Genomic DNA, 20,070 nt, shown 5'->3' on the forward strand with positions numbered 1-20,070 from the left:
CCCAGTTCTACCTCATAGTCCATTAAACTCTACAGTTCATTAATAATAATTCACCACAGTCGCAGCTCCAATTACCTCCTTGTTGAAGGGTGGGCCGTCCCGGCTCCGCTGGTCTGCTGAGGCAGATTTGACCTTCAATAGATTGCGGGATCTGTTCACCTCAGCCCCAGTACTGGCTCACCCAGATCCATCACTACCGTTTGTAGTGGAGGTGGATGCGTCCGAGGTAGGGATAGGCGCTGTACTATCCCAACGTTCGGGCACGCCACCCAAGCTCCGCCCCTGTGCCTTCTTTTCTAAGAAGCTCAGCTCGGCGGAGCAGAACTACGGCGTTGGTGATCGGGAGCTGCTGGCTGTTGTCCGAGCTTTGACGGTGTGGAGACATTGGCTCGAAGGGGCGAAACACCCTTTCCTCGTCTGGACAGACCACCGTAACCTGGAGTACATTCGGGCAGCGAGGAGGCTAAATCCTCGCCAGGCCAGGTGGGCCCTCTTCTTCACCTGGTTTGATTTCACACGCTCATACATTCCGGGTACAAAGAACGTGAAGGCAGACACACTGTCTCGGCTGTATGAAACAGAGGAGAGGCCCAGAGACAACACCCCCATACTCCAGGCCTCATGCATTGTGGCACCTGTAGTATGGGCGATGGATGCGGATATAGCGCAGGCATTATGCACAGATTCATCTCCACTGCAGTGTCCAGCTGGGCTGCAGTACGTGCCTGCGCTTATCCGTGATCATTTCATCTACTGGGCACACACGTCACCCTCCTCTGGTCATCCAGGTATAGGTCGTACAATGCGCTGCCTGACCGAGAAGTACTGGTGGCCTACCTTGGCTAAGGACGTGAGGGTGTATGTGTCCTCCTGCTCAGTGTGCGCCCAGAGTAAGGCACCTAGGCATCTCCCAGCGAGTAAGCTACAACCTTTACCAGTTCCACAACGACCATGGTCTCACTTAAGTATTGATTTCCTCACTGATCTTCCCCCCTCACAAGGTAACACCACTATCCTGGTCGTTGTGGACCGCTTTTCAAAGTCCTGCCGCCTCCTTCCTCTGCCCGGTCTCCCCACGGCCCTACAGACTGTGGAGGCTCTGTTTACTCACGTCTTCCGGCACTACGGGGTACCAGAGGATATAATGTCTGACCGGGGTCCCCAGTTCACGTCTAGAGTTGTGAAGGCGTTCATGGAACGTCTGGGGGTCTCGGTCAGCCTGACCTCTGGATTTCACCCCGAGAGTAATGGGCAGGTGGAATCAGGATGTGGGTAGGTTCCTGCGGACCTACTGTCAGGACCGGCCGGGGGAGTGGTTGCTGGAGGCGAACGTGGGCAGCGTCCCAAGTCTCCTCCGCGCACCAAAACCAGTCATCCACCGCAGGAGCCTCGGTCTGGCTCTGGTGCCACGGTGCCAGAACTCTCTCCGCCACTCCTCCACTAACCTAACACCCTTCCAATGTGTTTTAGGTTACCAACCGGTTCTGGCACTGTGGCACCAGAGCCAGACCGAGGCTCCTGCGGTGGATGACTGGTTTTGACGCGCGGCGGAGACTTGGGACGCTGCCCACGTTCGCCTCCAGCGCGCCGTGCGTCGTCAGAAGGCCAACACTGACTGCCACCGCAGGGAGGCCCCGGTGTTCGTACCGGGGGATTGGGTCTGGCTCTCGACCCGGAATCTCCACCTGCCCTGCCGGAAGCTGAGCCCGCCGTTTGTGGGCCGTCCTGAGGAGAATTAATGAGGTGACATACAGGTTGTTACTCCCCTCTGATTACAGTATTAACCCCTAATTTCATGCGTCTCTCCTCAGGCCGGTGGTAGCTGGTCCGCTCCAGGAGTCTGAGGTGCGCGAGGTGCCTCCACCTCCTCTGGACATTGAGGGGGCCCCGGCGTACTCGGTCCATTCCATCCTGGATTCGAGGCGTTGGGGGCCTTCAGTATCTCGTGGAGTGGGAGGGGTACGGTCTGGAGGAACGGTGCTGGGTCCCAAGGCGGGACATCCTCGATCCCTCCCTGTTCGCCATTATGCACGTGCTCTATATACTGATCATACCCATACGCTGCTCCATACAACACACACTTATCTCACAGGTCGCGAACGAGGTAGGAGAACTGGGGACGATTATGTGTGTTCCTGTGACAGGGATAAAGATAAAGATACTGTATCTCTAGTTTTTACCAGCCTCTCTCAGACGAAGGCCAATAAGACCACTCCATTTGAGTTCGACAACACAGAGGCCTGGGGCACAGACTCCTTTGTCCTGGGGATCATGGGCTTCTGTCTCTACGTCCTGCTGGTGATCACCTCCCTGCCATCTGTAGGAGCAGCGCTCAGCTGGAGGGCGTTCAGCTTCGTACAGGTACAAGGAACGTGTGTTTGTGTGCTTGCGTATATGTACGTCATAATCTAACCCACTCTTATCACTTCTGAGAATGTGTTTCTCTGAGAATTTCCTGCCGAGTCATGGCGCTGTATATAACATTGCTTCAACTATCAGAGCTGTAAAAATGGTGTTAAATCAATACGTCATAATTTGATCACTGAAGACACTTATGGTGTGTGCGCTCTCCCCCACCAGTCCAAGCTGGGCCATCTGACTCTGCGGTTGTATACAGCCCAAGGCTTCCTGTACGGCTGGAACAAGTTCCTGCGTTCCTCCACCTACAAGTGGTACACCCCACCAGGCTACATGCAGTGTCTGGTCCTTCCCTCTGTGGTGCTGCTGCTCATCACCCAGTGTGGACCACAGCATCACCCGTATACGCCAGGGCTGGGAGAGGGGGGTGGCAGGAGACAAAAAGCAGCCACCTCTGAAAATAACTCCTGTGATGATTTTTTGTTTTGTTATTGATCGGTCTGCTCTCACGCAGGACTCTAAATGAACTGCTCCTAACTTCAAAATTAAGGAGCACCAGAAGAAATGATTTTTATAAAACTGCAAATGATGGTCCCATCGTTCTTAATTGTCATCAGTTGTTACATTGATGAAGTAGAATGCATCACTAGAGTGGGCAAGACATTAGAATAAAAGCAACTTTTAATAATTGTATTGGCAAGTGTAACAGCAAACAAAGTAATTATAGGTGATTCGTTTTGGACAAACAGATCCAAAACATGTATTGTATTTAAAAGTGCAACTACAACCTTATCCATTACGGCTTTCAGATAGTTATGCAATAATATTTACGTTGTATTAAGGCAACATGCTGACTATGAACTGTTACTTGGATAATGAAATAAAATGTTCAGTCTCCTCACAATAATCAATTTATCTAGAATCCAGCTAATAAATCAACTTGCTTACCTTCTGCATTTGCGTGCTCAACCTCGACATGTCCAACGAGAATGTTTGATGGACATCCCCCACAAAAAAATAAGAAAACGGGCATAAACAACTTCGCATTCCTTCAACATTTGTTTCAACGTCAATCATAAAGATGTAAGGTGAGGCGTACAGTTCAGCAGCAGTTTCTTCCAGGATAGTGTCCGCGATGGTGCCATTGTTTGCACAGGACACCTCGTTTCCATAAACCGGGTTGATTTGTAATCCATTCTTTTTCTGGGTGCGTAACATTGGTCTGAATTTGATAAAGGCCCTCTTTGGCAATGCAGTAAGTGGGGTTACATTTCTGTGTTCCAACAGTAAGGTTAACGAAGTAGACGGAAGTCAGCGAGTAAAGTCGAGGGAGGTGCATCTGCAACAGACAAGTCAGACACCATAATGGTTTTCCAACCGCAAGGCTCAGATCAACATGTCAGTGTCAACATCACTATTGTTTCTAAACATTTTTAAATGGTTAAGTGAACTTCACTGAAACCGTGTTGTACAAATAAAATCAGTTAAAGTCTCAAATATTACTAATTTGTATTCCCTGTAGCTTTAGAATCGCGACAAAGTTGGTTCCTGTTTGTCACAGTCGCATTCTCAAACCAGAAAACTCCTAATTGGTTGGTTGACAAATAGTGCCTCCCACAATGCAGATGGCTCCATGTTGCTGAAAAGCAACTGCAGCGGCTTGAAGGAGACTAACTGCATGACCTTTCATCACATGGTTTTTGTAAGGTTCACGCAAGTCGACAAGTCTAAAGATTTTTATCCATAATGTAACACTTTGAAAGGCTGTGACGACCATCGTTTTCACCGCCAGAGACCGAAGAGGAATCGAGACATCCCACCTGCTGGTTCAATTGAAGTAAATTAAGTAGACCAGACCCAGCTGCTATCACATTGGGGTCTATGGGAGAGCCACCCCATTAAGCAGACAGGAACCCTAATGGTAAACAGCCTGCGTGAACTCATTTCTTTGGCCACCGCCTTTCAAAGCGTGTTGCGTTATGGGGACGTAATTTAGCTGCGCCAACACGCCAATTATCTTAGTAGGATCTCAAATGTTGAAAACCAACCCTACCCACCTAAAATTGCAGATAGTTTGTCAATAATGCTGTAGATGCTGGATAATACGATGCCTCTGGTTTAATGTTCTGCTTTGGGCAAGAGTTTGTATATTACTCGAAAATATTGCTGGTGGATGTGTTACGCTCATCCAATTGCAGTCTACTGTAGGGAGAATGTCAGTTCCTTATATGTTGTCCACACAACAGATAAGACCAGTCCGGAAAGACCAATATGGCATTGCAATTGTGAATTACCAGACAGCATGATAGAAAATTGATTTGGCTTAATTTATTTGGTTTATTAAAAGTTTGAATGTTACAGTCGGACTGCTTGTTCCCCAGCAGTACTCGATCTGAAGTCTGGAAGTCCAGGGCCCCCCAGCTGAGAACGTTTCCAGGGGTGAAATTTGTCTGGTTAGTGTACCTCTGGATGTCATAGGGAGACAGCAGGTTGTCCCACATGTGGACATCAGTCAGCATGCCAACGAACGACTGCTGCCGGGCAAAAAACCTGCCAAACTTAACCTGCTCCTGAAACAGTAAACATTTGTTCAGTAATAGAATGCTTGCTTGTTCTGTTCAGTGTTAAATGCTTTATTTCACTAGAGCACTACCGTATGTGGCCAAAGTAACACTGTATGCGGAATAGGGTTTCATTTAAAACAGCCATGGTTTTGTAATAATCCTACCTGTCCAAGGATGATGGTTTTTCCTTTGATGGCTTCAGATTGGAGGAATTTCCTGGTGCTGGGTTTGCCATCCAGCCACAGCTGTCCAAGGCCTGTCTCAGAGGCCCAGGTAGAGTGCCAGGTGTTGAGGGTGTAGTCCTGACCATCAAAGATTGCTATGCGGTGCTTGGAACGTTGTTCCAGTTCGCCTGCCGCAGTCCTCTTGATGACAACAGCGTCATCTTTAGTAGGTGTGGCAAGAAAGAACAGGATATGGTTCCTTCTGAGGTCTTTTATTTTTATTTCACCTTTATTTAACCAGGTAAGCCAGTTGAGAACAGGTTCTCATTTACAACTGCGACCTGGCCAAGATAAAGCAAAGCAGTGCAATAAAAACAACACAGAGTTACATATGGGGTAAAAAACATAAAGTCAAAAATACAACAGAAAATATATATACAGTGTGTGCAAATGTAGCAAGTTATGGAGGTAAGGCAATAAATAGGCTATAGTGCAGAATAATTACAATAGTATTAACACTGGAATGCTAGATGTGCAAGAGATTATGTGCAAATAGAGATACTGGGGTGCAAAAGAGCAAAATAAATAACAATATAGGGATGAGGTAGTTGGATGGGCTAATTTCAGTGAAGAACCTGGAGAGACAGGGAGAAACTGTTAAGGTTCATGATATCATACAGTTAGCAAAATATTCACATACCATCCATTAGTCAATAAAAAAACTTCAGTTTCAGGGTGTGAGATGTCAGTGTTTACCGGAGACAAACGGTCATGGCAGTGAACTTCTCTCGAGAGGTCATTAGTCTCACGTGAGCTGTGTTGGTCTCTTGTGGAAAGGTCAACATCTTACCTGAGTTCTGCAGACAGAATGTAGTGAAAGTTACCTGATCAAAACAGCTTTATTAATTTCACCTTTAGTCCATGTAGTCTTAAATATTTACATTTCAACCCACTTAAAAAAACTGCTACAAAGTTCACACTCTGGCGAGAGTTCAAATACTGACCAAACGAAATAAGATGGTTATTTACTTTCATTACCGTTAACACAGTGACTAGCTTACCTTGAGGTACAGCACAGCATGTTGTAATCACCACAAGTACTAATAGGAATTTCTCCATTGGTAAGGATACATTTAATTTTTTTCTCCAATCAATTAACTGTTTCTGTTACAGCATCATGCACTGCAGAATAGAGAGAAATAATGTTAGTTTGGTCAGATATAAGTAGTGGTGGCAGTGGTGATTAAGGAGAGTGAGGACAGGTGTGGAGGCTGATTGGCAATGAGTAGCAGCTGGTGCACGTTGAGTTAATAGAGGAGCTGCGTTCAAGGCAGCTAGTTGAAAGAGTTACATTCAAGTCTGGTCCATAGAGTTAGTTAGAGGACCCATCTTTGTATATTTCAGTATGGTGTCTATGAGAACAAGGGAAGTGCCATTGAGGCCATCTCCATTTTAAAGTAGTCAATTTCCTTCTGCTTTTGTATTTGAAAAAAGCTTAAAGCTAATATTGGTGGTGGAAGCCCCAAATGGCAATATCCATACAGAACCGGGTTACATCCATGATGAGTCCTCTGGGTGTGTCTCTTGCATCTCCTTTGTAAGTTAGTATCTTCCAGGTGCTGAACCCCTCTGGCACAGGTGTACTGCCAGGTGTACTGACCAGTGCTAGGGTTTCCAGGCTGGAGGGATTTATGTCGCAGCGCTTCAGCAGGTCCTCCAGCGGAGTGTTTGGCTGTGTTGAGTTGGCGGTAGAGAACTCAGCGGGGGAGGCGTGATCAGGCATGTGGATCACGTGGCCGAGCCAGTAAAGGTGTCATTTAACCATGCTTGCCTCAATGCAGGACTACTTGGTGTTGGCGAGGATCTCGATGTTGGGTACTCTGTCCTCCCAGGTTAGCCCTGGATTCTAAATAGAGTGTGGATTTTGTTGCCAAGGGAGCACATAGGGGAGAGGGCAGCACCGAGGTAGATGAAATGGGGTACCACTTTGAGGGGAACACTGGAGAATGCAGATGAGAGTTGAGCAATTATTTATGTCTTTTGGGTATTGACTTGGAGGCCAACAGAGAGGTAGGAGGAGACCATAGGTGTGTTCAACAAGGATTTTGTTTGCGAACATTCGCTGCGAACTATGTTTGTTTTCAACCGAGTTTGTTGAACGTTTTTAACGTTCTATTTCTGTTAGTCTTGGCAAACTGAAATGGATGTGGCAGGAAGAGCAGCTGTGCTTGCTGCAGCAATTGTGGAAGATTTTTTAGATTTTGTTCCCGATCCTATTGAAGCACTGTTTCCCCTACTAGCAGTTGCTATATATGGGATTGAAGATGAGTCCGGTAGAATACTGAATTATGTGGAGGAGGTGATCCCGACATAAAGTGACCACTCCTTTCGATCTCACTTTCGGATGGGTCAGGAGACCTTCCAGGTAATTTGCAATACATTTGCATATTATATTTTGTATCAGATGTATTATTTATGATATGTGTGTACTCCTTTTTAATAATACAAACAAGCCCAGCCTCAATGATCTAGCTAGCTTGCCAACAACAGCTTTGCAGTCTCCATTTGCGTTGTTTGGTCAGTAGAATTGCCTCTTATGCAACTGAATTACAAGAAAGGAAAAAAAAGTATATTTCCATATCAAAACATAGGCCAATACATGATGTTTCACTGTCCAGATGTAAAAAGTAATGATTTACCAATAATTTACCAATCATTAATTTATTTAGTAACACCATCCTCATATGTTATATCCTACTATTAAAGAGACTCTGCACTGTAAAACTTTGTAAGCTGCCTATCAATAGGCTACTGTCTCCATCTACTGGCAGATTTTGCATTGCAATTTGCAGTAAATCAACAACACCAATGAATAACAGATTACTCAAGATTGTTGAGTTTTCTCAGCTGAAAGACAGATCTATCAGATTCGTATTTTGCTTTGTTCCAGATACTGTGTGAGGACCTGGCTCCTCTAGTGTCTCATAGAGGTGGACCCATTGAAAATAGGGTGTTGGCCTCCCTGTGGCTGATGGCCAACCAGGAAAGTTTCAGGGGTGTGGTGGACTAGTTCAACCTCAGCAAAGGAACATTGCATCACCACTTCATTCAAGTGTTCACAGGCCTCACCCAGATGGTGCCTGAATATGTGAAGTGGCCTTCTGTAGAGCAGTTGCCAGTGGTAGAGGCCACGTTCGAGAGAAAGACGAGGTACTGGCCCACAGGCTCTCTGTGTGTGTGTGTGTTTGTAACCTCTGTCGGTGTTCAAGGTGTGTGTGTGTGTTCTCTCCAGGTGTGTCCCATCATGTCTCTGATCATGCTGTCTCTCTGTTACCTGCCTGGTGTCCTGGCTTCCTTCCTGCAGCTCTACAGAGGCACCAAGTACAGGTCAGACCTCTGTGTGTTTGCATACATGTATGTTCATACAATGTTGTGTATGTATTTATGTAGATTATAAGTGTTTATGTATGTTTAACATCAGGCGCTTCCCTGATTGGCTGGATGCTGTGCAGGAAACAGCTGGGTCTTCTGGCACTGGGGTTCGTCGTTATGCACGTGCTCTATACGCTGATCATACCCATATGCTGCTCCGTACAACACACACTTTCCTGCTACCCGCCTCACCCAATGTAGCTACTGTAGCTACTTGCTATTAGCCACCGTTAGCGGTCTTCACCACTGTCCTTGGCCTGCACTACCTACCAGCCAGCTCTAGCCTGGACAATTATCGGCCAGTCTGCACAGCGTGCTATCGACCCAGAGCATATCAGATTTTCTGCCGGAATCACTGAATCACTGGACCTTATCACCGGACCATCGCAACTAGCTAGCTGCAACCGAATGGCTGTTGTTGGCTAAGCACCACTTCCCGATGTTCCAGGTAGCCTTGAGCTAGCCTCGAGCCAGGCCCATCTCCCAGCTATCTACCTCTCTGTCAACCGGACGGGACCTCCTAGTGTCGACACGGAGCCCCGCCGATCCATCACGACTGGTCTGCAGACGTAATCGTCTGATGTGGTTTCAATAGGCTTCCCGTTGCGACGACCACGAAGATCCATCTGCTAGCCCCGGCCCGCTAGAACGCGCAATCAACAGCCGTGCCTCCTGCTCGCCTGTGCTTTAGCAGCCTACGATCTGCTCCCGGACTTACATAGTGCTGTTCACTGGACCTTATGATCACTCAGCTACACAGCTAATGCCTGCTGGACTGTTCCTTTACACAGTACCCCATCCTGTTTATCTGTTTAGCCTCAGCCCAAACTTTCATCGCCATTACCAGTTGTTGTCTTAGCCCTCTCGAATAACACTTGTGATTGCATTATGCCTCTCTCCCATGTCAATATGCCTAGCCTATTGCTGTTTGGGTTAGTTCTTATTATACAATTTCACTGTAGAGCCCCAAGTTCAGCTCAACCAGCCTCAGAGAGCTCCTTTGTCCCACCCCCCATACACGCGGAGACCAGCTCAATCGGTACCTCCAGTGATGCTCTCTCTTTCATAGTTACCCAATGCTTAGGTGTACCTCCACTGTACTCATATCCTTCCATATCCTTGTCTGTACATAATGCCCTGAATCTATTCTACAACACCTGGAAATCTGCCCCTTTTCTCTGTACCCAACGCACTAGAAGACCAGTTCTTAAAGCCTTTAGCCATATCCTTATTCTATTCCTCCTCTGTTCCTCTGGTGATGTAGAGGTTAACTCAGGCCCTGTAGCCCCTAGTATCACTCCTACCCCCCAGGCGCTATCATTTGTTGACTTCTGTAACCGTAAAAGCCTTGGTTTCTTGCATGTTAACATCAGAAGTCTCCTCCCCAAGTTTGAGTTATTCACTGCGTTAGCACACTCTGCCAACCCTGATGTTCTAGCAGTGTCTGAATCTTGGTTTAGGAAGGCCACCAAAAATTCAGAAATGTCCATTCCGAACTACAACATTTTCCGTCTAGATAGAACTGCTAAAGGGGGCGGAGTTGCAATCTACTGCTCTATCATACTATCCAGGTTTGTGCACAAACAGTTTGAGCTTCTACTTATAAAAATCCACCTTTCCAGAAATTAGTCTCTCACTGTTGCCGCTTGCTACAGACCCCCCTCAGCCCCCAGTTGTGCCCTGGAAACCATATGTGAATTGCTTGCCCCCCATCTATACTCAGTTCGTACTGCTTGGTGACCTAAACTGGGATATGCTTAACAGCCCGGCCGTCCTACAATCTAAACTAGATGCCCTCAATCTCACACAAATTATCAAGGAACCTACCAGGTACAACCCTAGATCTGTAAACATGGGCACCCTCATAGATATCATCCTGACTAATTTACCCTCTAAATACACCTCCGCTGTCTTCAACCAGGATCTCAGCGATCACTGCCTCATTGCCTGCGTCCGTAATGGGTCCGCGGTCAAACGACCACCCCTCATCACTGTCAAACGCTCCCTAAAACACTTCAGCGAGCAGGCCTTTCTAATTGACCTGGCCCGGGTATCCTGGATGGATATTGACCTCATTCCGTCAGTCGAGGATGCCTGGATGTTCTTCAAAAGTGCTTTCCTCTCCATCTTAAATAAGCATGCCCCATTCAAAAAATTCAGAACTAAGAACAGACTTGACTGCCCTTGACCAGCACAAAAACATCCTGTGGCGTACTGCATTAGCATCGAACAGCCCCCGCGATATGCAACTTTTCAGGGAAATCAGGAACCAATATACACACTCAGTTAGGAAAGCAAAGGCTAGCTTTTTCAAACAGAAATGTGCATGCTGTAGCACTAATTCCAAAACGTTTTGGGACACAAGTCCATGGAGAATAAGACCACCTCCTCCCAGCTACCCACTGCACTGAGGCTAGGAAACACTGTCACCACCGATAAATCTACGATAATCGAGAATTTCAACAAGCATTTTGCTACAGCTGGCCATGCTTTCCACCTGGCTACCCCTACCCTGGCCACCAGCTCTGCACCCTCCGCCCCCCCCGCCGCTTCTCCTTCACCCAAATTCAGATAGCTGATGTCCTGAAAGAGCTGCTAAATCTGGACCCCTACAAATCAGCTGGGCTAGACAATCTGGACCCTTTCTTTCTAAAATTAGCCGCCAAAATTGTCGCAACCCCTATTACTAGCCTGTTCAATCTCTCTTTCGTATCGTCTGAGATCCCCAGAGATTGGAAAGCTGCCACGGTCATCCCCCTCTTCAAAGGGGGTGACACTCTAGATCCAAACTGTTACAGACCTATATCCATCCTGCCCTGCCTTTCGAAAGTATTTGAAAGCCAAGTTAAACAGATCACCAACCATTTCTAATCCCACCGTACCTTCTCCGCCATGCAATCTGGTTTCCGAGCTGGTCATGGGTGCACCTCAACCACGCTCAAGGTCCTAAACGATATAATAACCACGATCGATAAAAGACAGTACTGTGCAGCCGTCTTCATCGACCTGGCCAAGGCTTTTGACTCTGTCAATCACCACATTCTTATTGGCAGACTAAATAGCCTTGGTTTCTCAAATGACTGCCTCACCTGGTTCACCAACTACTTCTCAGATAGAGTTCAATGTGTCAAATCGGAGGGCCTGTTGTCTGGACCTCTGGCAGTCTCTATGGGGGTGCCACAGGGTTCAATTCTTGGGCCGACTCTATTCTCTGTGTATATCAATGATGTCGCTCTTGCTGCTGGTGACGCTCAGATCCACCTCTACGCAGACGACACCATTTTGTATACATCTGGCCCTTCATTGGACACTGTGTTATCAACCCTCCAAACGAGCTTCAATGCCATACAACACTCCTTCTGTGGCCTCCAACTGCTCTTATACGCTAGTAAAACTAAATGCATGCTCTTCAATCGAATGCTGCTTGCACCCGCCCGCTCGACTAGAATCACTACTCTCGGCGGGTCTGACTTAGAATATGTGGACATCTACAAATACCTAGGTGTCTGGTTAGACCGTAAACTCTCCTTCCAGACTCACATTAAGCATCTCCAATCCAAAGTTAAATCTAGAATCTGCTTCCTATTTTGCAACAAAGCCTCATTCACTCATGCTGCTAAACATGCCCTCGTAAAACTGACTATCCTACCGATCCTTGACTTCGGCGATGTCATTTACAAAATAGCTTCCAACACTCTACTCAGCAATTTGGATGTAGTCTATCACAGAGCCATCCGTTTTGTCACCAAAGCCCCATATACTACCCACCATTGTGACCTGTACGCTCTCGTTGGCTGGCCCTCACTACATATTCGTCGCCAAACCCACTGGCTCCAGGTCATCTATAAATAACTTATAGGCAAATCCCCGCCTTATCTTAGATCATTGGTCACCATAGCAACACCCACCCGTAGTATGCGTTCCAGCAGGTATATCTCACTGGTCATCCCCAAAGCCAACACCTCCTTTGGCCGCCATTCCTTCCAGTTCTCTGCTGCAAATGACTGGAACGAACTGCAAAAATCTCTGAAGCTGGAGACCCTTATCTCCCTCACTAACTTTAAACATCAGTTGTCAGAGCAGCTTACCGATCACTGCACCTGTACACAGCCCATCTTTAATTAGCCCACCCATCTACCTCATCCCCATATTGTTATTTACATTATTTATTTTGCTCATTTGCACCCCAGTATCTCTATTTGCACATCATCTTCTGCACATCTATCACTCCAGTGTTAGTACTAATTTGTAATTATTTTTGCACTATGGCCTATTTATTGCCTTACCTCCATTTGCACACACTGTATATAGATTTTCTATTGTGTTATTGACTGTACGTTTTGTTTATTCCATATGTAACTCTGAGTTGTTGTTTTTAATCGCACTTCTTTGCTTTATCTTGGCCAGGTCACAGTTTTAAATAAGAACTTGTTTTCAACTGGCTTACCTGGTTAAATAAAGGTGAAATAAATAAACACTTATCTCACAGGTCGTCAATGAGGTAGGAGAACTGGGGACGAGTATGTGTGTTCCTGTGACAGGGTTTAAGATAATACTGTATCTAATGGATCTCTAGTTTTTACTATCCTCTCGCTGTCTCTCTCAGACGAAGGCCAATAAGACCACTCCATTTGAGTTCAACCACACAGAGGCCTGGGGCACAGACTCCTTTGTCCTGGGGATCATGGGCTTCTGTCTCTACGTCCTGCTGGTGATCACCTCCCTGCCATCTGTAGGAGCAGCGCTCAGCTGGAGGGAGTTCAGCTTCGTACAGGTACAAGGAACGTGTGTTTGTGTGCTTGCCTATATGTATGTCATGATCTAACCCCCTCTGTTAGCACTCATTCACTTCTGAGAACGTGTTTCTCTGAGAATTTCCTGCTGAGTCATGGCGCTGTAGATAACATTGCTTCAACTATCAGAGCTGTAAAAATGGTTGTTAAATCAATACGTCATGATTTGACATGTGCTCTCCCCCACCAGTCCAAGCTGGGCCATCTGACTCTGCGGTTGTATACAGCCCATGGCTTACTGTATGGCTGGAACAAGTTCCTGCGTTCCTCCACCTACAAGTGGTACACCCCACCGGGCTACATGCAGTGTCTGGTCCTTCCCTCTGTGGTGCTGCTGCTCATCACCCAGTGTGGACCGCAGCATCACCCGTATACGCCAGGGCTGGGAGAGAGGGGTGGCAGGAGACAAAAAGCAGCCACCTCTGAAAATAACTCCTGTGATAAATGGTTGTTTTTACATACCTTAGTTGAATGCACGTAAGTAAGTCTTAACAAGAGCTTCTGCTAAATGAGTAAGATGCTATGCAAATATACACTGTTCAAAAAAATAAAGGGAACACTTAAACAACACAATGTAACTCGAAGTCAATCACACTTCTGTGAAATCAAACTGTCCACTTAGGAAGCAACACTGATTGACAATACATTTCACATGCTGTTGTGCAAATGGAATAGACAACAGGTGGAAATTATGGGCAATTAGCAAGACACCCCCAATAAAGGAGTGGTTCTGCAGGTGGTGACCACAGACCACTTCTCAGTTCCTATGCTTCCTGGCTGATGTTTTGGTCACTTTTGAATGCTGGCGGTGCTTTCACTCTAGTGGTAGCATGAGACGGAGTCTACAACCCACACAAGTGGCTCAGGTAGTGCAGCTCATCCAGGATGGCACATCAATGCGAGCTGTGGCAAGAAGGTTTGCGGTGTCTGTCAGCGTAGTGTCCAGAGCATGGAGGCGCTACCAGGAGACAGGCCAGTACATCAGGAGACATGGAGGAGGCCGTAGGAGGGCAACAACCCAGCAGCAGGACCGCTACCGCCGCCTTTGTGCAAGGAGGAGCACTGCCAGAGCCCTGCAAAATGACCTCCAGCAGGCCACAAATGTGCATGTGTCTGCTCAAACGGTCAGAAACAGACTCCATGAGGTTGGTATGAGGGCCCGACGTCCACAGGTGGGGGTTGTGCTTACAGCCCAACACCGTGCAGGACGTTCGGCATTTGCCAGAGAACACCAAGATTGGCAAATTCGCCACTGGCGCCCTGTGTTCTTCACAGATGAAAGCATGTTCACACTGAGCACATGACAGACGTGACAGAGTCTGGAGACGCCGTGGAGAACGTTCTGCTGCCTGCAACATCCTCCAGCATGACCGGTTTGGCGGTGGGTCAGTCATGGTGTGGGGTGGCATTTCTTTGGGGGGCCGCACAGCCCTCCATGTGCTCGCCAGAGGTAGCCTGACTGCCATTAGGTACCGAGATGAGATCCTCAGACCCCTTGTGAGACCATATGCTGGTGCGGTTGGCCCTGGGTTCCTCCTAGTGCAAGACAATGCTAGACCTCATGTGGCTGGAGTGTCAGCAGTTCCTGCAAGAGGAAGGCATTGATGCGATGGACTGGCCCGCCCGTTCCCCAGACCTGAATCCAATTGAGCACATCTGGGACATCATGTCTCACTCCATCCACCAACGCCACGTTGCACCACAGACTGTCCAGGAGTTGGCGGATGCTTTAGTCCAGGTCTGGGAGGAGATCCCTCAGGAGACCATCCGCCACCTCATCAGGAGCATGCCCAGGCATTGTAGGGAGGTCATAAAGGCACGTGGAGGCCACACACACACACACACACTACTGAGCCTCATTTTGACTTGTTTTAAGGACATTACATCAAAAAGTTGGATCAGCCTGTAGTGTGGTTTTCCACTTTAATTTTGAGTGTGACTCCAAATCCAGACCTCCATGGGTTGATAAATTTGATTTCCATTGATAATTTGTGTGATTTTGTTGTCAGCACATTCAACTATGTAAAGAAAAAAGTATTTAATAAGATTATTTCATTCATTCAGATCTAGGATGTGTTATTTTTTTGAGCAGTGTATATTTTAAAACTCCACAGGGTCACTGTATCTTGCCCACAGGTACATATCTACCCTTCACAAATGCTATCTTTAACTATTAGGGCAGCAAATGAAAAATCAATCAATCAATCAATTTTATTTTATATAGCCCTTCTTACATCAGCTAATATCTCGAAGTGCTGTACAGAAACCCAGCCTAAAACCCCAAACAGCTAGTAATGCAGGTGTAGAAGCACGGTGGCTAGGAAAAACTCCCTAGAAAGGCGAAAAAAACTGACTTCAGATCAGTGTCTAGGATACACTTCATCCTACTCCCGATATATATATTGTTTACTGTTAGGCAACATCTTTAGGATGGGGAACAGACAGGTTTTCCCTGGTTTTGGCAAACAGACAAACGATTTTATGTCCTGAAGGCATACTGGAGCGCTTATCCTCCTTCACTGACTGCAGAGGAGATGGACATTATCCCCAGATAGATCTTTTTGGTAAACATGGACAGCGGTATTATTTTTTCCTGAAAGTGTTTCTCCTCAGCAATTTAGGAGCACCAGAAAAAAATGATTTTATAGAACTGCAAATGACGGTCCCGTCATTCTTAATTGTCATCAGTTTTTACATTGATGAAGTAGAACGCATCACTAGAGTGTATTGGCAGGTGTAACAGCAAACAAAGTAATTATAGGTAATTTGTTTTGGACAAACAAATTTGGTACAAAACATTTATTGTATTTGAAAGTGCAACTACAACCAATCCATTACGGCTTTCAGATAGGTATGTAATAATATGTACGTTGTATTAAGGCAACATGCTGACTATGAACTGATACTTGGCTAATGAAATAAATGTTCAGTCTACACACAATATATCAATTTATTTTATAAAATCTAGCTAATAAATCAACTTGCTTACCTTCTGCATTTGCGTGCTCAACCTTGACATGTCCAATGAGAATGTTTGCTGGATGTCCCCCACAAAAAACAAACAAAAAAAAAGAGTTTAGCTGCAGTTTCTTCCAGGATAGTGTCCGCGATGGTGCCATTGTTTGCACAGGACACAGTTTCCATAAACTGGGTTGATTTGTAATCCATTAATTCTCTGGGTGCGTAACATTGGTCTGAATTTGATAAAAGCCCTCTTTGGCAATGCAGTAAGTGGGGTTACATTTGTGTTCCAACAGTAAGGTTAACGAAGTAGACGGAAGTCAGCGAGTAAAGTCGAGGGAGGTGCATCTGCAACAGACAAGTCAGACACCATAATGGTTTTCCAACCGCAAGGCTCAGAACATGGCAGTGTCAACATCACTATTGTTTCTAGAAGTTAAATGTTAAACATTACTGACACCGTATGTACAATTTAAAAGCAGCTAAAGAAGTCTCAAATCACTAATTTGTATTCCCTGTAGCTTTAGAATCGCGACAGTCAGTTCCTGTTAGTCACATTCCCAAACTAAATTGGTTGACAAATATTGCCTCCCACAATGCAGATGGCTCCATGTTGCTGAAAAGCAACTGCAGCGACTTGAAGGAGACTAACTGCATGATCTTTCATCACATGGTTTTTGTGAAGTTCACACAAGTCGACATGTAGGCGCAAGTCTGAAGATTTTTATCCATAATGTAACACTTTGAAAGGCAGTTACGACCATGGTTGTCAACGTCAGAGAAATCGAGACATCCCACGCGCTGGTTCAATTGAAATTAACTAAGTAGACCAGACCCAGCTGCTATCACATTGGGGTCTATGGGAGAGCCACCCCATTAAGCAGACAGGAACCCTAATGGTAAACAGCCTGCGTGAACGCATTGCTTCGGCCACCGCCTTTCAAAGAGTGTTGCATTATGGGGACGTAATGTAGCTGCGTGAAGACACCAATTATCTTAGTATGATCTCAAATGTTGAAAACCAACACTACCCACCTAAAATTGCCCATAGTTTGTAAATAATGCTGGATAATACGAGGCCTCTGGTTTAATGTTCTGCTTTGGGCAAGAGTTTGTATATTACTCGAACATATTGCTGGTGGATGTGTTACGCTCATCCAATTGCTGGTGTTAATTTTAGTCTACTGTAGGGTGAAAGTCAGTTCCTTATGATATGTTGTCCACACAACAGATTAGACCAGTCCGGAAAGACCAGTATGGCATTGTAATTGTGAATTACCAGACAGCATGATAGAAAGTTGATTTGGTTTATTAAACGTTTGAATGGTTAGTTGGACTGCTTGTTCTCCAGCAGTACTTGACCTGAAATCTGGTAGTTCAGGGCCCTCCAGCTGAGAACGTTTCCAGGGGTGAAATTTGTCTGGTTAGTGTACCTCTGGATGTCATAGGGAGACTGCAGGTTGTCCCACATGTGGACATCAGTCAGCATGCCAACGAACGACTGCTGCCTGGCAAAAAACCTGCCAAACTTAAACAGCTCCTGAAACAGGAAACATTTGTTCAGTAATCGAATGCTCACTTGTTCTGTTCAGTGTTACATGCTTTATTTCACTAGAGCACTACTGTATGTGGCCGAAAGTAACACTGTATGGGAAATAGGGTTTAATTTAAAACAGCCATGGTTTTGTAATAATCCTACCTGTCCAAGGATGATGGTTTTTCCTTTGATGGCTTCAGATTGGAGGAATTTCCTGGTGCTGGGTTTGCCATCCAGCCACAGCTGTCCAAGGCCTGTCTCAGAGGCCCAGGTGGCACAGATAGAGTGCCAGGTGTTGAGGGTGTAGTCCTGGCCATCAAAGATTGCTACGCCGTGCTTGGAACGTTGTTCAAGTTCGCCTGCCGCCGTCCTCTTGAAGAGGACAAAAGCGTCACCTTTAGTAGGTGTGGCAAGAGAGAACAGGATGTGGTTCCTTCTGAGGTCCGTGAAGAACCTGGAGAGACAGGGAGAAACTGTTAAAGGTTCATGGATAAACAATTAGCAAAAAGTTCACATACCATCCATTTGTTTTAATGAGTTAAACATTAGTCAATAAAAATAAGAACTTCAGTTCAGTGTGTGAGATGTCAGTGTTTACCGGAGGCAAACGGTGATGGCAGTGAACGTCTCTCGAGAGGTCATTAGGCTCACCTGAGCAGTGTTGGTCTCTTTTGGAAAGGTAAACATCTTACCTGAGAGGTCTGCAGACAGAACGTAGTGAAAAAGTTACCTGATCAAAACTGCTTTATTAATTTCACCTTTAGTCCATGTAGTCTTAAATATTTACATTTCAACCCACTTAGAAAAACGGGTACAAAGCTCACTCTAGCAAGGGTTTAAATACTGACCAAACAAAATCCCCAACATGACAAAATAAGTTGGTTATTTACTTTCATTACCGTTAACACAGTGACTATTTTACCTTGAAGTACAGCACAGCATGTTGTAATCACCACAAGTACTAGTAGGAATTTCTCCATTGGGTAAGGACACATTTTTTTTCTCTTAATCAATTAACTGTTTCTATAGCAGTGTCATGCACTGCAAAATAGAGAGAAATAATGTTAGTTTGGTCAGATATAAGTAGTGGTGGCAGTGGTAATGAAGGAGAGTGAGGACAGGTGTGGCGGCTGATTGGCAATGAGTAGCAGCTGGTGCACGTTGAGTTAATAGAGGAGCTGCGTTCAAGGCAGCTAGTTGAAAGAGTTACATTCAAGTCTGGTCCATAGAGTTAGTTAGAGGACCCATCTTTGTATATTTCAGTATGGCGTCTATGAGAACAAGGGAAGTGCCATTGAGGCCATCTCCATTTTAAAGTAGTCAATTTTCTTCTGCTTTTGTATTTGAAAAAGCATAAAGCTAATATTGGTGGTGGAAGCCCCCAATGGCAATGTCCATACAAAAACAGGTTTTATCCATGATGAGTCCTCTAAGTTCATTATTAACTCCATCAATTACCTTTTTTTTGTCGCATGGCTTGCCCTGTATGCTATTAATCTTCTACTTACCATAAAACCGGTGCATATCTAGGATGAGTTTACCCTTCCCAAATCCTAACTTTAAACACTAGGGCGAAAAATGCTAAACTGGCTTCAGTGTCTAGGATACACTTCATCCTGCTCTTGGGGATATATTGTTTCCTGTTAGGCAACATCTCTGTAGATGGATAACAGACACAGGTTCTCCCTGGATGAAGTGAATGGCATACTGTGTCTGCATCCCAAATGGGACCCTATTCCATTATTAGTGCACTACTTTTGACCCCGGCCAATTGGGTGTATGGGAGGGGGGAGTGTTCAGAGATAAAATACTTTAGTTATTATTAGGAGTGAAACTAGGGTATTTGGTGCAGTGAAAGTAGTGCACTATATAGGTATTGGGTGTCATGTCTCTGATCCTGTTTCACTGACTGCAGAGGAACTGGACAGCTATCCTCGGATGAGCTTTTCTGTTTCCTGAGAGTTGCCGTATCCAAATACAGATACTAGCGTACTACATACTTAAATTGCATACTATGTACTCATCGTGGCATACTATTTAGCAAGTACCGTTTAGTAAAAAGCATGCAGTATGCTACAACCGCAACACAGTTGTTTGGCTACTTGAAGAGAACTAGGGCCTATAAATCACAGCCCACCTCTTCAAATACATTGTGGAAAAGTGTGCATCGAATTCTACTAGATGAAGAGCCGAAAGGAGTATAACATCCTGGCATTTAAACCATACTTGACACTATAAAACATACGTTGTTGATTTTTTTA

At 45.7% G+C, this 20,070-nt stretch overlaps 1 protein-coding gene, 1 long non-coding RNA gene and 1 pseudogene across 2 annotated transcripts; 1 reads left to right on the forward strand and 2 right to left on the reverse strand.

Annotated features, from left to right (window-relative positions):
* Positions 1-13,782, forward strand: part of LOC121570305 — a 29,196-nt pseudogene extending 15,414 nt beyond the window's left edge.
* LOC121570669 lies at positions 5,231-6,259 on the reverse strand. The gene is made up of 3 exons (XR_006001500.1): positions 6,148-6,259; positions 5,937-5,943; positions 5,231-5,307 (listed from the first exon to the last, which is right to left on the reverse strand). It is a non-coding gene; the product is annotated as an uncharacterized LOC121570669 (long non-coding RNA).
* A 3,783-nt stretch (positions 13,783-17,565) lies between the features above and the next one.
* On the reverse strand, positions 17,566-18,851 carry LOC121570668 (C-reactive protein). Its single transcript, XM_041882142.1, has 4 exons — positions 18,732-18,851; positions 18,408-18,510; positions 17,972-18,263; positions 17,566-17,812 (listed from the first exon to the last, which is right to left on the reverse strand). The coding sequence occupies exons 1-4, from the start codon at positions 18,802-18,804 to the stop codon at positions 17,600-17,602; spliced, it is 681 nt and encodes a 226-aa protein (XP_041738076.1). The 5' UTR covers positions 18,805-18,851; the 3' UTR covers positions 17,566-17,599.
* Between the last annotated feature and the right edge of the window lie 1,219 nt (positions 18,852-20,070).

Source organism: Coregonus clupeaformis, chromosome 28 (assembly GCF_020615455.1).
Source record: "Coregonus clupeaformis isolate EN_2021a chromosome 28, ASM2061545v1, whole genome shotgun sequence".
Classification (NCBI taxonomy): domain Eukaryota; kingdom Metazoa; phylum Chordata; class Actinopteri; order Salmoniformes; family Salmonidae; genus Coregonus; species Coregonus clupeaformis.